Source organism: Rhinoraja longicauda, chromosome 1 (assembly GCF_053455715.1).
Source record: "Rhinoraja longicauda isolate Sanriku21f chromosome 1, sRhiLon1.1, whole genome shotgun sequence".
NCBI lineage: Eukaryota > Metazoa > Chordata > Chondrichthyes > Rajiformes > Arhynchobatidae > Rhinoraja > Rhinoraja longicauda.
The window spans coordinates 12,650,347-12,664,098 of NC_135953.1; the positions used below are offsets into that span (position 1 = coordinate 12,650,347).

The 13,752-nt window shown below is 44.6% G+C and overlaps 1 protein-coding gene across 5 annotated transcripts in view; it reads right to left on the minus strand.

Moving 5' to 3' along the window:
- Positions 1 to 13,752, minus strand: part of ctnna2 (catenin (cadherin-associated protein), alpha 2) — a 1,150,825-nt gene that overhangs the window by 208,878 nt on the left and 928,195 nt on the right. For all 5 annotated transcript variants that reach the window (XM_078407736.1, XM_078407821.1, XM_078407459.1 and 2 more), the window contains one exon: positions 12,973 to 13,086. In XM_078407736.1, coding sequence (XP_078263862.1) covers positions 12,973 to 13,086 — 114 coding nt within the window. The remainder of the gene's footprint in view (positions 1 to 12,972; positions 13,087 to 13,752) is intronic.

Below are 13,752 nucleotides of genomic sequence, written 5' to 3' on the forward strand. Positions count from 1 at the left end.
GAACGGGTGTTTGTAGAGTGCCTCCGAGATGGATTCTTCGAGCAGTTTGCACTGGAGCGTACCAGAGAGAAGGCAATTCTGGATATAGTGTTATCCAATGAACCAGATTTAATAAGGGAACTGAAGGTCAAGGAAGTGCAAGGAGGTAGTGACCATAATATGATTAGCTTTAATCTGCAGTTTGAGAGGGAGAAGGTTAAATCAGAAGTGTCAGTATTGCAGTTGAACAAAGGGGACTATGAAGGCATGAAAGAGGAGCTGGCTAAGGTCGAATGGAAAGGGATCCTAGCAGGAATGACGGTGGAACAGCAATGGCAGGAACTACCTGGCATAATCGAGAAGATACAGGATCATTTCATTCCAAAAAGGAAGAAAGATTCAAAGAGGAGTAAGAAGCAACCGTGGCTGACAAGAGAAGTTAGGGATGGAATAAAACGAAAAGAAAAGATGTATAACATAGCAAAGAGTAGCGGGAAGCCAGAGGAGTGGGCAACTTTCAAATGACAACAGAAAATAGCAAAAAGGGCAATGCGGGCTGAAAAGATGAAGGGTAAGCTGGCCAAGAATATAAAGAAGGATAGTAAAAGCTTCTTCAGGTACGTTGAGAGAAAAAGATTAGTAAAAACAAATGTGGGTGCCTTGAAGGCAGAAACAGGTGAAATTATTATGGGTAACAAGGAAATGGCAGAAGAGTTGAACAGGTACTTTGGTTATGTCTTCACTAAGGAAGACACAAACAATCTCCCAGACGTACTGGAGGACGGAGGATCTAGGCAGACAGAGGAACTGAAAGAAATTTGCATTAGGCGAGAAGTAGTTTTGGGTAGACTGATGGGACTGAAGGCTAATAAATCCCCAGGGCCTGATGGTCTGCATCCCAGGGTACTCGAGGAGGTGGCTCTAGAAATCATGAACACATTGTTGATCATTTTCCAATGTTCTATAGATTCAGGATCAGTTCCTGTGGATTGGGGGGTAGCTAATGTTATCCCACTTCTCAAGAAAGGAGCATGAGAGAAAACGGGGAATTGTCGACCAGTTCGCCTGACAGCGGTGGTGGGGAAGATACTGGAGTCAATTATTAAAGAGGTAATAATGGCGCATTTGGATAGCAGTAAAAGGATTGGTCCAAGTCAGCATGGATTTATCATCATGGGAAATCCTGTTTGACTAATCTTCTGGAACTTTTTGAGGATGTAACAAGTAAAATGGATAAGGGAGAGCCAGTGGATCTTGTGTATCTGGACTTTCAGAAAGCCTTTGATAAGGTCCCACACAGGAGATTGGTGGGCAAGTATAGAGCACATGGTATAGGGGGTAGGATATTGACAAGGGTAGAGAATTGGTTGGCAGACAGGAAGCAAAGAGTAGGAATAAACGGGTCCTTTTCAGAATGGAAGGCAGTGGCGAGTGGAGTGCCGCAAGGCTCGGTGCTGGGGCCACAACTATTTACAACATATATTAATGATTTGGCTGATGGAATTAGAAGTAACACTGGCAAGTTTGCAGATGACAAAAAGCTGGGTGGCAGTGTGAACTGCGAAGAGGATGTTTGGAGGTTGCAGGGTGACTTGGACAGGTTGAGTGAGTGGGCAGATGCATGGAAGTTAAAATATAATGTAGATAAATGTGAGGTTATCCACTTTGGCAGTAAAAAGAAGGAGGCAGATTATTATCTCAATGGTGTCAGATTAGGTAAAGGGGAAGTACAATGAGACCAGGGTGTCCTTGTACACCAGTCACTGAAAGTAAGCATGCAGGTGCAGCAGGCAGTGAAGAAAGATAATGGCATGTTGGCCTTCATAACGAGAGGATTTGAGTCTAGGAGTAAAGAGGAACTTCTGTGGTTGTGTAGGGCCCTGGAGAGACAACATCTGGAGTATTGTGTGCAGTTTTGGTTTCCTAATTTGAGGAACGACGTCCTTGCTATTGAGACAGTGCAGCGTAGGTTCACGAGGTTAATCCCTGGGATGGCGGGACTGTCATATGAGGAAAGATTGGCTTGTATTCACTGGAGTTTAGAAGGATGAGAAGGGATCTTATAGAGACGTATAAAATTATGAAATGCCTGGACAAGCTTGATGCAGGAAAAATGTTTCCGATGTTCTGGGAGTCCAGAACCAGGGATCACAGTTTAAGAATAAGGGGTGGGCCATTTAGGACTGAGATGAGGAAAAACATCATCGATTTAGTGTACAAATTGTATTTGCATAGAAACAATTTGTATAAATTGCTGGGGATTTAAAAAAATAATGAATAAGCATAGTTGGTAATGTTAATCTGAAATGAAATCAAAGCAGATGCAGGCCAGGGATCGACTTTTCACCATATCACATTGCTATTGATAGTTTTTGAACAATTGTTAACATTTACATTGTCTTGCCTGAAAAGGATTTGTTTTCTGACAAAAATAGACACAAAAAGCTGGAGTAACTCAGTGAGACAGGCAGCATCTCTGGCGAGAAGGAATGGGTGACATTTCGGCTCGAGACCCTTCTTCAGACCTTGGATTTAATTTACACGCTGTATCTTTAAAGTCTAAAGTAAACAAAAAAAAGGGACCCATGGAGGTTTAGCACAAATGGGCGGTGAACAAACAATCTCCCAGATGTTCTAGTGGCCAGAGATCCTAGGGTGACGGAGAAACTGAAGGAAATTCACATTAGGCAGGAAATGGTGTTGGGTAGACTGATGGGACTGAAGGCTGATAAATCCCCAGGGCCTGATGGTCTGCATCCCAGGGTGCTTAAGGAGGTGGCTCTAGAAATCGTGGACGCCTTGGTGATCATTTTCCAATGTTCTATAGATTCAGGATCAGTTCCTGTGGATTGGAGGGTAGCTAATGTTATCCCACTTTTTATGAAAGGAGGGAAAGAGAAAACAGGAAATTATAGACCAGTTAGCCTGACATCAGTGGTGGGGAAGATGCTGGAGTCAATTATAAAAGACGAAATTGCAGAGCATTTCGATAGCAGTAACAGGATCGTTCCGAGCCAGCATGGATTTACGAAGGGGAAATCATGCTTGACTAATCTTCTAGAATTTTTTGAGGATGTAACTAGGAAAATTGACAGGGGAGAGCCAGTGGATGTAGTGTACCTTGACTTTCAGAAAGCCTTCGACAAGGTTCCACATAGGAGATTAGTGGGCAAAATTAGAGCACATGGTATTGGGGGAAGGGTACTGACATGGATAGAAAATTGGTTGGCAGACAGAAAGCAAAGAGTGGGGATAAATGGGTCCCTTTCAGAATGGCAGGCAGTGACTAGTGGGGTACTGAAAGGGGGTATGGGGAGAAGGCAGGAATGGGGTACTGATTGAGAATGATCAGCCATGATCACATTGAATGGCGGTGCTGGCTCAAAGGGCCGAATATTGTCTATTGTCTATTGATAATGCGAACTCATTGGGCTGGAGGACTTGTTTCTGTGCTGTTTGTCCCTATATTTCAATGAGACTGATCAGGTATCTTTGGGGCAGCACAGTCCTCATAGCACCTGAGACCCGGGTTCGATCATGACCTTGGGTGCAGTCTGTGTAGAGTTTGCACTTTCTGTGGTTGCACTGGTTTCCTCCCATATGCCAAAGGCGTGTGGGTTTGTAGGTTAATTGGTCTCTGTAAAGCCCCCATAATATATGTAGGGAGTGTATACGAAAGCGGGATAACCTAAACCTTGTGTGAACGGGTGATTGGTAGTTGGCGTAGACTCGGTGTTTCTGAAAAGACTGTTTCCATGCTCTATCTCCAAAATAAACTGAACTAAATTAAACAAAATTAAACTAGACTTCATCCAGTCTAATTCAAAAGCACAGGTAATTGAGCAGAACGTTCTGAAAGTGTATTGATGACAACTGCTAACAAGTAAGATTCTACACAGGCCCAAATGGGTTCAACTATCTTGTTATTTGTTCACATGCTTGGGGATATTATTTTGGATTATGAATTCTAATGGCCTGACTTCTGAAATGATTGCCCTGGTGTAGAACCTTGCTTATTAGCATCTACTGTCAATAGATTGCAAATACATTGTGCACAATTATCCATTTACTTAAGTTATTGGGTTGCACAATTATCAGCAGATATGCTCTGGATTTCCTTAAATGGGAGTTTAGTTTAGTTTAGAAATACAGCGTGGAAACAGACCCTTCCCCACCGACCAGCAATCCCCACACATTAGCACTAGGGATAAGTTACAATTATACTGAAGCCAATTAACCTACTTTGTACGTCTTTGGAGTGTGGGAGGAAACCGGAGCACCAAGGAAAAACTCAGGAAGAATGTACAAACTCTGTGCAGACAGAACCTTTAGTCAGGATGGAACCCGGGTCTCTGGCGCTGTAAGGCAGCAACTCTACCGCTGCGCAACCGTGCCGCCCTAAGGTTGAAACTCATTGAAGGTATGGGGGTATGGGGAGAAGGCAGGAACAGGGTACTGATTGAGAATGATCAGCCATGATCACATTGAATGGCGGTGCTGGCTCGAAGGGCCGAATGGCCTCCTCCTGCACCTATTGTCTATTGTCTATTGAAACCCTAACGTTGAGAGGTTGAAACAAAGGACTAGGTAGAACATAGAAAATAGAAAAGTGCAGCACATGGATAGGTCCTTCGGCCTTTGGGAACAGCACCATCCAAGACCACAAGGAATTGCAGCGGATTGTGGATGCAGTCCAGACCATCACACAGACCAACTTCCCTTCTATTGACTCCATTTATACCTCACGCTGCCTCGGCAAGGCCAGCAGCATAGTCAAGTACGAGTCGCATCCTGGCCACTCTCTCTTCTCCCCTCTCCCATCAGGCAAAAGGTATAGAAGTGTGAAAACGCACACCTCCAGATTCAGGGACAGTATCTTCCCAGCTGTTATCAGGCAACTGAATCATCCTACCACAACCAGAGAGCAGTGCTGAACTACTATCTACCTCTTTGATGACCCTCGGACTATCCTTGATCGGACTTTGCTGGCTTCACCTTGCACTAAACGTTATTCCCTTATCATGTATCTATGGTATCAATAAATAGATCGATTGGAATCACATATTGACTTTCTGCTGACTGGTTCGCACACAACAAAAGCTTTTCACTGCACCTAGGTACACGTGACAATAAACTAAACTAACTAACTGTGTCGAATACAATACCAACTAATTCCATCAGCTTGCAAATGATCTTTATCCCTCCACTATTCCATCCCTCCAGGTGAGTGTATTCTGAAAACAAGAGTGAAGTATTTTGCATAATCTTGTTGTATAGAAACATAGAAAAAAGGTGCAGGAGGAGGCCATTTGACCCTTCGAGCCAGCACCGCCATTCATTGTGATCATGGCTGATCATCCACAATCAGTAACCTGTGCCTGCCTTCTCCCCATATCCCTTGATTCCGCTAGCCCCGAGAGCTCTATCTTTTAAATTCACATGAATATAATTTCCAAGGTATAATTTCCAAGAATGTGCCTGCTCCATTTTTTTGAAGATTCAGATAATATTTGCTGACTTTCAGTTCTCTATGACTGCTTCTCAATCCACAGTTAGTTGGAGAATTAAATCAGTGCTCCCCCAAAATACGTTTGGTTTTCACTCTCTCTGCTCTTTCTTTTTAGCTATCTCTCATTGCTGATCGAAGCTCTGTTTGCCAGCTTTGCCTTCCATTTAATCTTGGGCGAGTCTTTCTTTGATAATCATGTTGTCAGTTTTCAACCTTACACAGATTGACGGCACAGTTCATCGCAAGAGTTGAACGCTTGGCCTACCGTGTTTGTGCCAATTCTTTTGAACGTAGACTTCAGACTTCTGCTATTTATTTTCCTCTTTAGGTGCATTCAATTTACCTTGGATGACTTTCATTGCATCGACATCTGCCACCTTATCACAGAGTTGATCCAAACCCTCTACAGCTGCTGAATAAATCTCTGTGTCACCTCTGGTTCCTTCTCCAATCGCTTGATATCTGAGCCTTCTGGTTCTCGACTCGTCTTTGATTTTTCTATCTCTGATCTTATACTGAAACTAATTATATTGTGGTCACTGCCTCTCAAATATTCTCTGTCAGATCATCAACAGGATTATGCAGAGCGGGCTCTGGTCATGCAATTTGTTGCATTATCAAAGCAGCCTTAAATATGTTAAAACATAAACCTCCCCCTCCTTCAAACAACCATTTCCCCAGTTCCATTCCACCTTAGGGAACTTGCTGATACACCAGATTTTCCAGGTCTTTGGCACAGGAGTGCATTTGTTCAATGAGACACAAGAAACCACAGATTCTGCCATCTTGAGCCTAACACAAAGTGCTGGAGGAACTCAGCGGCCAAGATGGTATCTGTGGAGGGAATGGACAGATGACGATTTGGGTCGGGACCCTTCTGCAGACTAGCCTTCAACGAGTTTTACTGCATCATACTATTTATGCCGCCTTATAAAATGCTCACCAACTGCTGCATAAAACAAAATAGAACTGTTGCATTCTCCTCTTGCCATCTGCTTTATTGCCAATCCCCTTAAACACTGTTTCCGTACTATTTGACTCTGACTCAAAACATCCTAATCCCTTGGTTTCTCTTTCAGTCTTACTTTCTCTCTGCTTCAAATAGTTATCACGTTCTCTGCTCCTCCACTCCATGGCAAAGCATTTCACATTTCAACTCAACTCGTAAAAGTCCCCCTCGCCCTTCTCTCACCCTCCCTGTCATTAGATTAGATTGATAATCCATCATATCTGGCCATCTAAGTGAAGGAAATTGTTCTTCTGTACAATTTTTTTCTATAATGGATTTCTATTTCAGCATTTAACTGAAATATATATTTTTGAAAGTGTAAACTTCCATGATTTGCAGTTATAGGGAGAAGGCAGGAGAATGGGGTTGTAAGGGAGAGATGGATCAGCAATGATTGAATGGCGGAGTAGACGCGATGGGCCGAATGGCCTAATTCTGCTCCTAGAACTTATGAACATATGTGCCCTCTGATTCTCAAGTCGTCTGAAGAAAGAGTCCCAACACAAAACGTCATTAGACGATGTCCCTCCACAGTCACTGCCCGACCTGAAGAATAAATGGGAGGCCATTTAAAACTGAGGTGAGAAGAAACTTTTTCACCCAGAGAGTTGTGAATTTGTGGAATTCTCTGCCACAGAGGGCAGTGGAGGCCAATTCACTGGATGAATTTAAAAGAGAGTTAGATAGAGCTCTAGGGGCTAGCGGAATCAAGGGATATGGGGAGAAGGCAGGCACAGGTTACTGATTGTAGATGATCAGCCATGATCACAATGAGTGGCGGTGCTGGCCCGAAGGGCTAAATGGCCTCCTCCTTGCACCTATTTTCTATGTTTCTATGTTTCTGTGACCCGTTGAATTCTTGCAGCACTTTGTGTTTTGCACATTTGTTCAAGCTTGCTGAGCAATGGGACTGATTTCACTTTTGATATATTTGTCTTTCACATTGTGGGTGCTGGTGCACCAAATGCTCACCACATTTATTACACGCCTCTCTGTCCGAATCTATATACTAAAACTCTTGTTTGTTTGTTTGTTTGTTCCTGAACTACAGCCAAAACGGTACACAATAGCGTGACAATTTTAGGCCCACCTTACTCACCGTCGTCCCTTTGGTGCTAATGGAAGAGGTTTCATTGAAATCGGTGTTATATTTTTAAAGTTATTCACATTTTAAAGTTTAAATCTATCTCCTAGGGAAGGAGGGAGGGGGGAGGGGAGAGGGAGGGGGAGGGGGAGGGAGGGGAGAGGAGGGAGGATGAGGGGGGTTGAGGGGGATGGAGTGGGGGTGGGGGGAAGGGAGGAGGGGAGAAGGGGGCGGGGAGGGGTAGAAGGGGGCGGGGAGGAGGGCAGAGGGAGTGGGAAGGAGGGGGTGGGGAGGAGGGGGGAGGGGGAGAAGGGGGCGGGGAGGAGGGAGGGCGGAGGGAGTGGGAAGGAGGGGGTGGGGAGGAGGGGGAGAGAGGGAGGGGAGGGGGAGGAGGGAGGGAGGAGGGGGGGAGGGGAGGAGAGGGGAGGGGGAGGGGGAAGGGGGAGGGGGGAGGGGAGGAGAGGGTGCTGCACCAATGCAGGAGAGGTTTGGGCCCAATGGGTCCACTTGGTCTAGTCAACTTTAAAAATAACCAGGCTTCTGGCATGATGTATACATGAAGCTACTTGTTCTTAGCTAAGTCACAGCCACTTTCTCATAGAGTCTGCATCAAATGTTATCAAGTAACTGAACCATCCTGCCATCAACTTGAGAGCAGTCCTGAACTACTATCTACCTCTTTGGAGACCCTCGGACTATCTTTGATCGGACGTTACTGGCTTTATTCTGCACTAAAGGTCATTCACGTTATTCCCTTTATCATGTATCTGTACATAGGTGATGGCTCGATTGTAATCATGTGTTGTCTTCCCTCTGACTGGTCAGCACGCAACAAAACCTTAAGACTGTACCTCGGTACATGTGGCAATAAACTAAACTCAAACTCAAACTGGAATGCTGGAAAATCACCCAAACACATGAAGAAAAAAACCATACTCCTCTAAAAGAGCTGAGATACAAGCTTCAGAAAGCTGTAATCCAGCTAACATTGTTGGAACAGTGCAGCTCAGTTGAAATTCCATCGATCTGCCATTTTATTGAAATATATAATCTGATATCTGCCACACCAAACCTCATAGCTGCAGGAATCAATGAGAGAAGCCATTGATTTTTGTCGCCCTGACACATGTTCCGCGATGCGGGAGCAACATTAAATTTATTTCTCTGATTCAAAAGTGCAGACTTTCTTTTGTCTTGAATAACCTCATCGCAAAGTTGTCGAAAGGCTGCTCCTGTGTTACTTCCAGCCTGAAGCACAGTAAAGACCAACAATCTGGCAGAAGTTACTCTGAGCCTCTGTGTGAAAATCCGTGAGACAATTTCTTTGAGATGGTGGGAAAGATGACCTTAACGCACAGTCAGTGGTACATGAGGAATGAAGGGAAAATAAGACAAATAAAATATAAAAGCAAATGAATATCAATGTTGGAAATTTGAAATGTAAACAGAATATGGTAGAAGATATTCTTCAGGCCAGGCAGTTTCCATGGAGACAGCAACAAGATTAATGTTTTATATCAATTTCTTCCCATCAGAACTGAAATGTGACTGAACTGAAGTGTTAATAACATTTCTCTTTCAATAGATGTTGCCTGTGTATTTTCCAAAATGTTGCCTGGATTAGGGGGTATTAGCTGTCAGGAAAAGTTGGGTAAACTTGGATTGTTTTCTCTGGAATGCCAGAGGTTGGGGGATGTACAAGTAAAGAGAATAGTAAAGAACACATGTTGGTAAGCTTGCCTTCATTGGACGGGCATTGAATATAAGAGTCGGGAAGTCACAATGCAGCTTTATAGGACTTTAGTTTAGTTTAGTTCAGAGATACAGTGCGGAAACAGCCACTTCAGCCACTGAGTCCGCTCTGACCAGTGATCACATTAACAATGTGGCCGAGCACTTCAACTCCCCCTCCCATTCCCAGCCTGACCTTTCTGTCATGGGCCTCCTCCAGTGCCATAGTGAGGCCCACCGGAAATTGGAGGAACAGCACCTCATATTTCGCCTGGGCAGTTTGCAGCCCAGTGGTATGAACGTCGACTTCTCCAACTTTAGATAGTTCCTCTGTCCCTCTCTTCCCCTCCCCCTTCCCAGATCTTCCTCTATCTTCCTGTCTCCACCTATATCCTTCCTTTGTCCAATCCCCCTGACATCAGTCTGAAGAAGGGTCTCGACCCGAAACGTCACCCATTCCTTCTCTCCCGAGATGCTGCCTGACCTGCTGAGTTACTCCAGCATTTTGTGAATAAATCATATTAACAATATCCTACACACACGAGGACCAATTTACAATTATACCAAGGCAATTAACTTACAAACCTGTACATCTTTGGAGTGTGGGAGGAAACCAAAGATCTCGGAGAAAACCCACGCGGTCATGGGGAGAACATACAAACTTCATACAGACAGCACCTGCAGTCATGATCGAACCCGGATCTCCGGTGCAGTAAGGCAGTAACTCTACCTAGTTAGGTTTAGTTAGGTTTTGGTTTGGTTAGGCTCCAAATGCGGCCTAACCAAAGCCATAAAAAGCTGCATCATGACTTTCAGGGTTTAGAGTTTAGAGAAACAACGTGGAAGGTAGATACTTTCAGATACTCCTAGATACTTCCTGACTCTTATACCGAATGCCCTGACCTACGAGAGGATACCAAATGCCTTCTATCTACGCGTTGTCATTTTCAGCGAGTTATGGACTTGACCCCTAAGATCCCTCTGTACATCAATGCTGTTAAGGGTCATGTCATTAATTGTATATTTTCCCCTTACATTTGACCTCCCAAAGCACTGCACCTCACACTTTTAGACTTTTACTTTAGACTTTAGAGATAGAGTGTGGAAACAGACCCTTTGGTCCACCGAGTCCACGCCAACCAGCGACACCCAGTACAGAGTCACTAGGGACAATTCTACTGAAGCCAATTAACCTACAAACCTGTACGCCTTTGGAATGTGGGAGGGAACTGGACAACCCAGAGGACACTCACGCGGTGACAGGGAGAACGTACAAACTCCATACAGATAACACCCACGGTCAGGATCGAACACGGGTCTCTGGCGCTGTAATGCAGCGGCTCTACCGCTGCGCCACCGTGCCGTCCCTAAGGTTGTTCAGATTAAACTCTACCTGCTATTTCGTCACCCATTGCTGTCCATATTCCTTCTCTCCTGAGATGCTGCCTGACCTGCTGAGTTACTCCAGCATTTTGTGAAATAAAATACCATCGATTTGCAGTTATTTTCTTACACTACCTGCTGTTCATATTTTGGTCACTCTTTACTACGAGGCAATAGGAATTGGATATGACGTCACCACGTTATATTTAGCAGAGTCGCGAGAACAAAGAGGGACCATCAGGGCTCTAATAACTACCTTTGTAACTTTGTCAGCGCCAGATACGTGTCGATTCTTTGCATACTTTGCGTATTGCACGCAAAAAAAAAGAATTTCACTGTTGCTAGGTACATGTGACAATAAAATATCATTGAACGAGCTTTGTCCACCCCCCCCCCCAAGTCTAATGTTGGCTTCAGCTGTTAAATAATGCTGGCAGGTTACTTTGTCATCACCGATAAAATCGCATAATGTGCGAGAAAAACATGTTATAAGAATGCACGTGCACCTATAACACGAGGCTCAAAGGGAAAAGGGGGTTTCCTTACAGGAAAGGGCAATATGAATCCTTTTCGGGGAATGCAACCCCTCTCAACCCCATTCTCCTGCCTTCTCACCATAACCTTTGACTCTCTTACTAATCAAGAACCTACCAATTTCCGCTTTAAAAATGCCCAATATCTTGGCCCCCACCGCCGTCTGCAGCAATGGATTCCACAGATTCACCATCCCATGGTAAAATAAATTCCACTCATCTCCATTCTACATGGGCAGACCTCTCTGCCCATGGGCGGCATGGTGGCGCAGCGGTAGAGTTGCTGCCTTATAGCGAATGCAGCGCCTGAGACTCGGGTTCGATCCTGGCTAATAAAGTTTTATTATGTGATTGATTGTGATTGTGAAGTTGGAAGAAAAATAACTGCAGATGCTGGTACAAATCGAAGGTATCACAAAATGCTGGAGTAACTCAGCGGGTCAGGCAGCATCTCTGGAGAGGAATGGGTGACGTTTCGGGTCGAGACCCTTCTTCAGACTGAGGACATGTTGCAGTTGTATAGGACATTGGTGAGACCGCATTTAGAATATTGTGTTCAGTTCTGGGCACCATGTTGTAGGAAAGATCTTGTCAAGCTCGAAAGGTTCAGAAAAGATTTACGAGGATGTTGCCAGGACTAGAGGTTGTGAGCTATGGGGAGAGGTTAAGTAGGCTGGGTGTCTATTCCATGGAACGCAGGAGGATGAGGGGAGATCTTATAGAGGTATACAAAATCATGAGAGGAATAGATCAGGTAGATGCACAGAGTATTTTGCCAAGAGCAGGGGAATCGAGGACCAGAGGACATAGGTTCAAGTTGAAGGGGAAAAGATTTAATAGGAATCTGAGAGGTAACTTTTTCACACAAAGGTGGTGGGTGTATGGAATAAGCTGCCATAGGAGGTTGTTGAGGCAGGGACTATCCCATCATTTAAGAAACATTTATACAGGTGCATGGATAGGACAGGTTTGGAGGGATATGCACCAAGCGCAGGCAAGTGGAACTAGTGTAGCTGGGACATTGTTGGCCGGTGTGCGCGAGTTGGGCCGAAAGGGCCTGTTTCCACACTGTATCACTCTATGACTATCCATTGTTCTCCAGGGATGCTGCCTGACTCGCTGAGTTACTCCAACACTTTGTGTCTTTTTTGTGTAAATCAGCATCTCTGTATAGAATGGTGTGCAACTCCCTCAGAGGGTGGTGGGTACAATGGAACAAACTGCCACAAGAGGTAGTTGAGGCAGATACTCTAAGAGCATTTAAAAACGTTTGGACAGCACATGGATCAGAAAGGTTTGCAGGTATATGGGCCAAGCGTGGGCGGATAGGACTAGATTAGATGGGGCTTCTTGATCGGCATTGAAGAGTCGGGCCGAAGGGCCTGTTCCCATGCTGTGTGGCTCCATGACTCCACATTTGCTGCCTTGGGCTGATCTACAGTACATAACAGTCTGCTGTTTCACATAGCGGTTACAGACCTACTTAACGTTCATTGGCATCAATTTCGTCAAAGGTGGTCATATTCCTGACAAAGACAGTTTTATCATATCATATCATATATATACAGGGCGGAAGCAGGCCTTTTCGGCCCACCAAGTCCGCGCCGCCCAGCGATCCCCGTACATTAACACTATCCTACACCCACTAGGGACAATTTTTACATTTACCCAGCCAATTAACCTACATACCAAGTTTGAGTTTATTCCACTTGGGAAGCGGGAGCGAACAAACTCCGCTACTCACCCTCGCGCTGTGCCCCGCAATAAGCTGATCGTCCTCGGTCTGAACACTTGTCCGGCTGCGCACATCGTGCTCCTCTTGCTCAAAGTCCGAGTCATCCTCCAGTTCTTCTGGAGTCTGAAGAGGAACAAAAGGGTAAAGAATTAAAAGAGGCTGGCATCATCTCTGCACCCCTTCCCTCTTTGTCAAGCGCACAGGCGACCTCAGATTTTCACAAGTCACATTAAAACCACTGAACAAAGCCGCGGCTGTAAGATTTGCAAAGGGTCGTCATTTTTCTTAAGTAGAATTGAGACCAGGGCTAATCCCAGTGCTGTTAGACAGGGTTTTGTATTGGAACATTTCTGAGTGTGCTCTGATTAATACCAAGTCCAATTTCAATAAAAATCCAATGTACTATTGCACTGTAAATCCATCTGCTCCAGGGGCAATAAGTGCCTGACACACTGCTTTCTAATTTTGCTTCATCTAATGAGTCCTCCTGCTGGAGGTCATTTAATTGCAGAATCTGGATGTCTCCAAGAAAAGTGGTCTCATTTATTTTACTTGAATCTCTTCTTTTATGGCAATTCCAACAGAACCATCAGAATAATATTGACGAATAGTCTGAGGGCCAAACATTTACTCATCTTGTCAGGTTTTTTTGGTTGCTTAGTTTGGTTTGGTTTTATTTTATTACTGTCACGTGTACCGAGGTACAGTTAAAAGCTTTTTGTTGCGTTCTCTGCAGTCAGCGAAAAGATTATATATGATTACAATCAAGCCGCCCACAGCGTACAGATA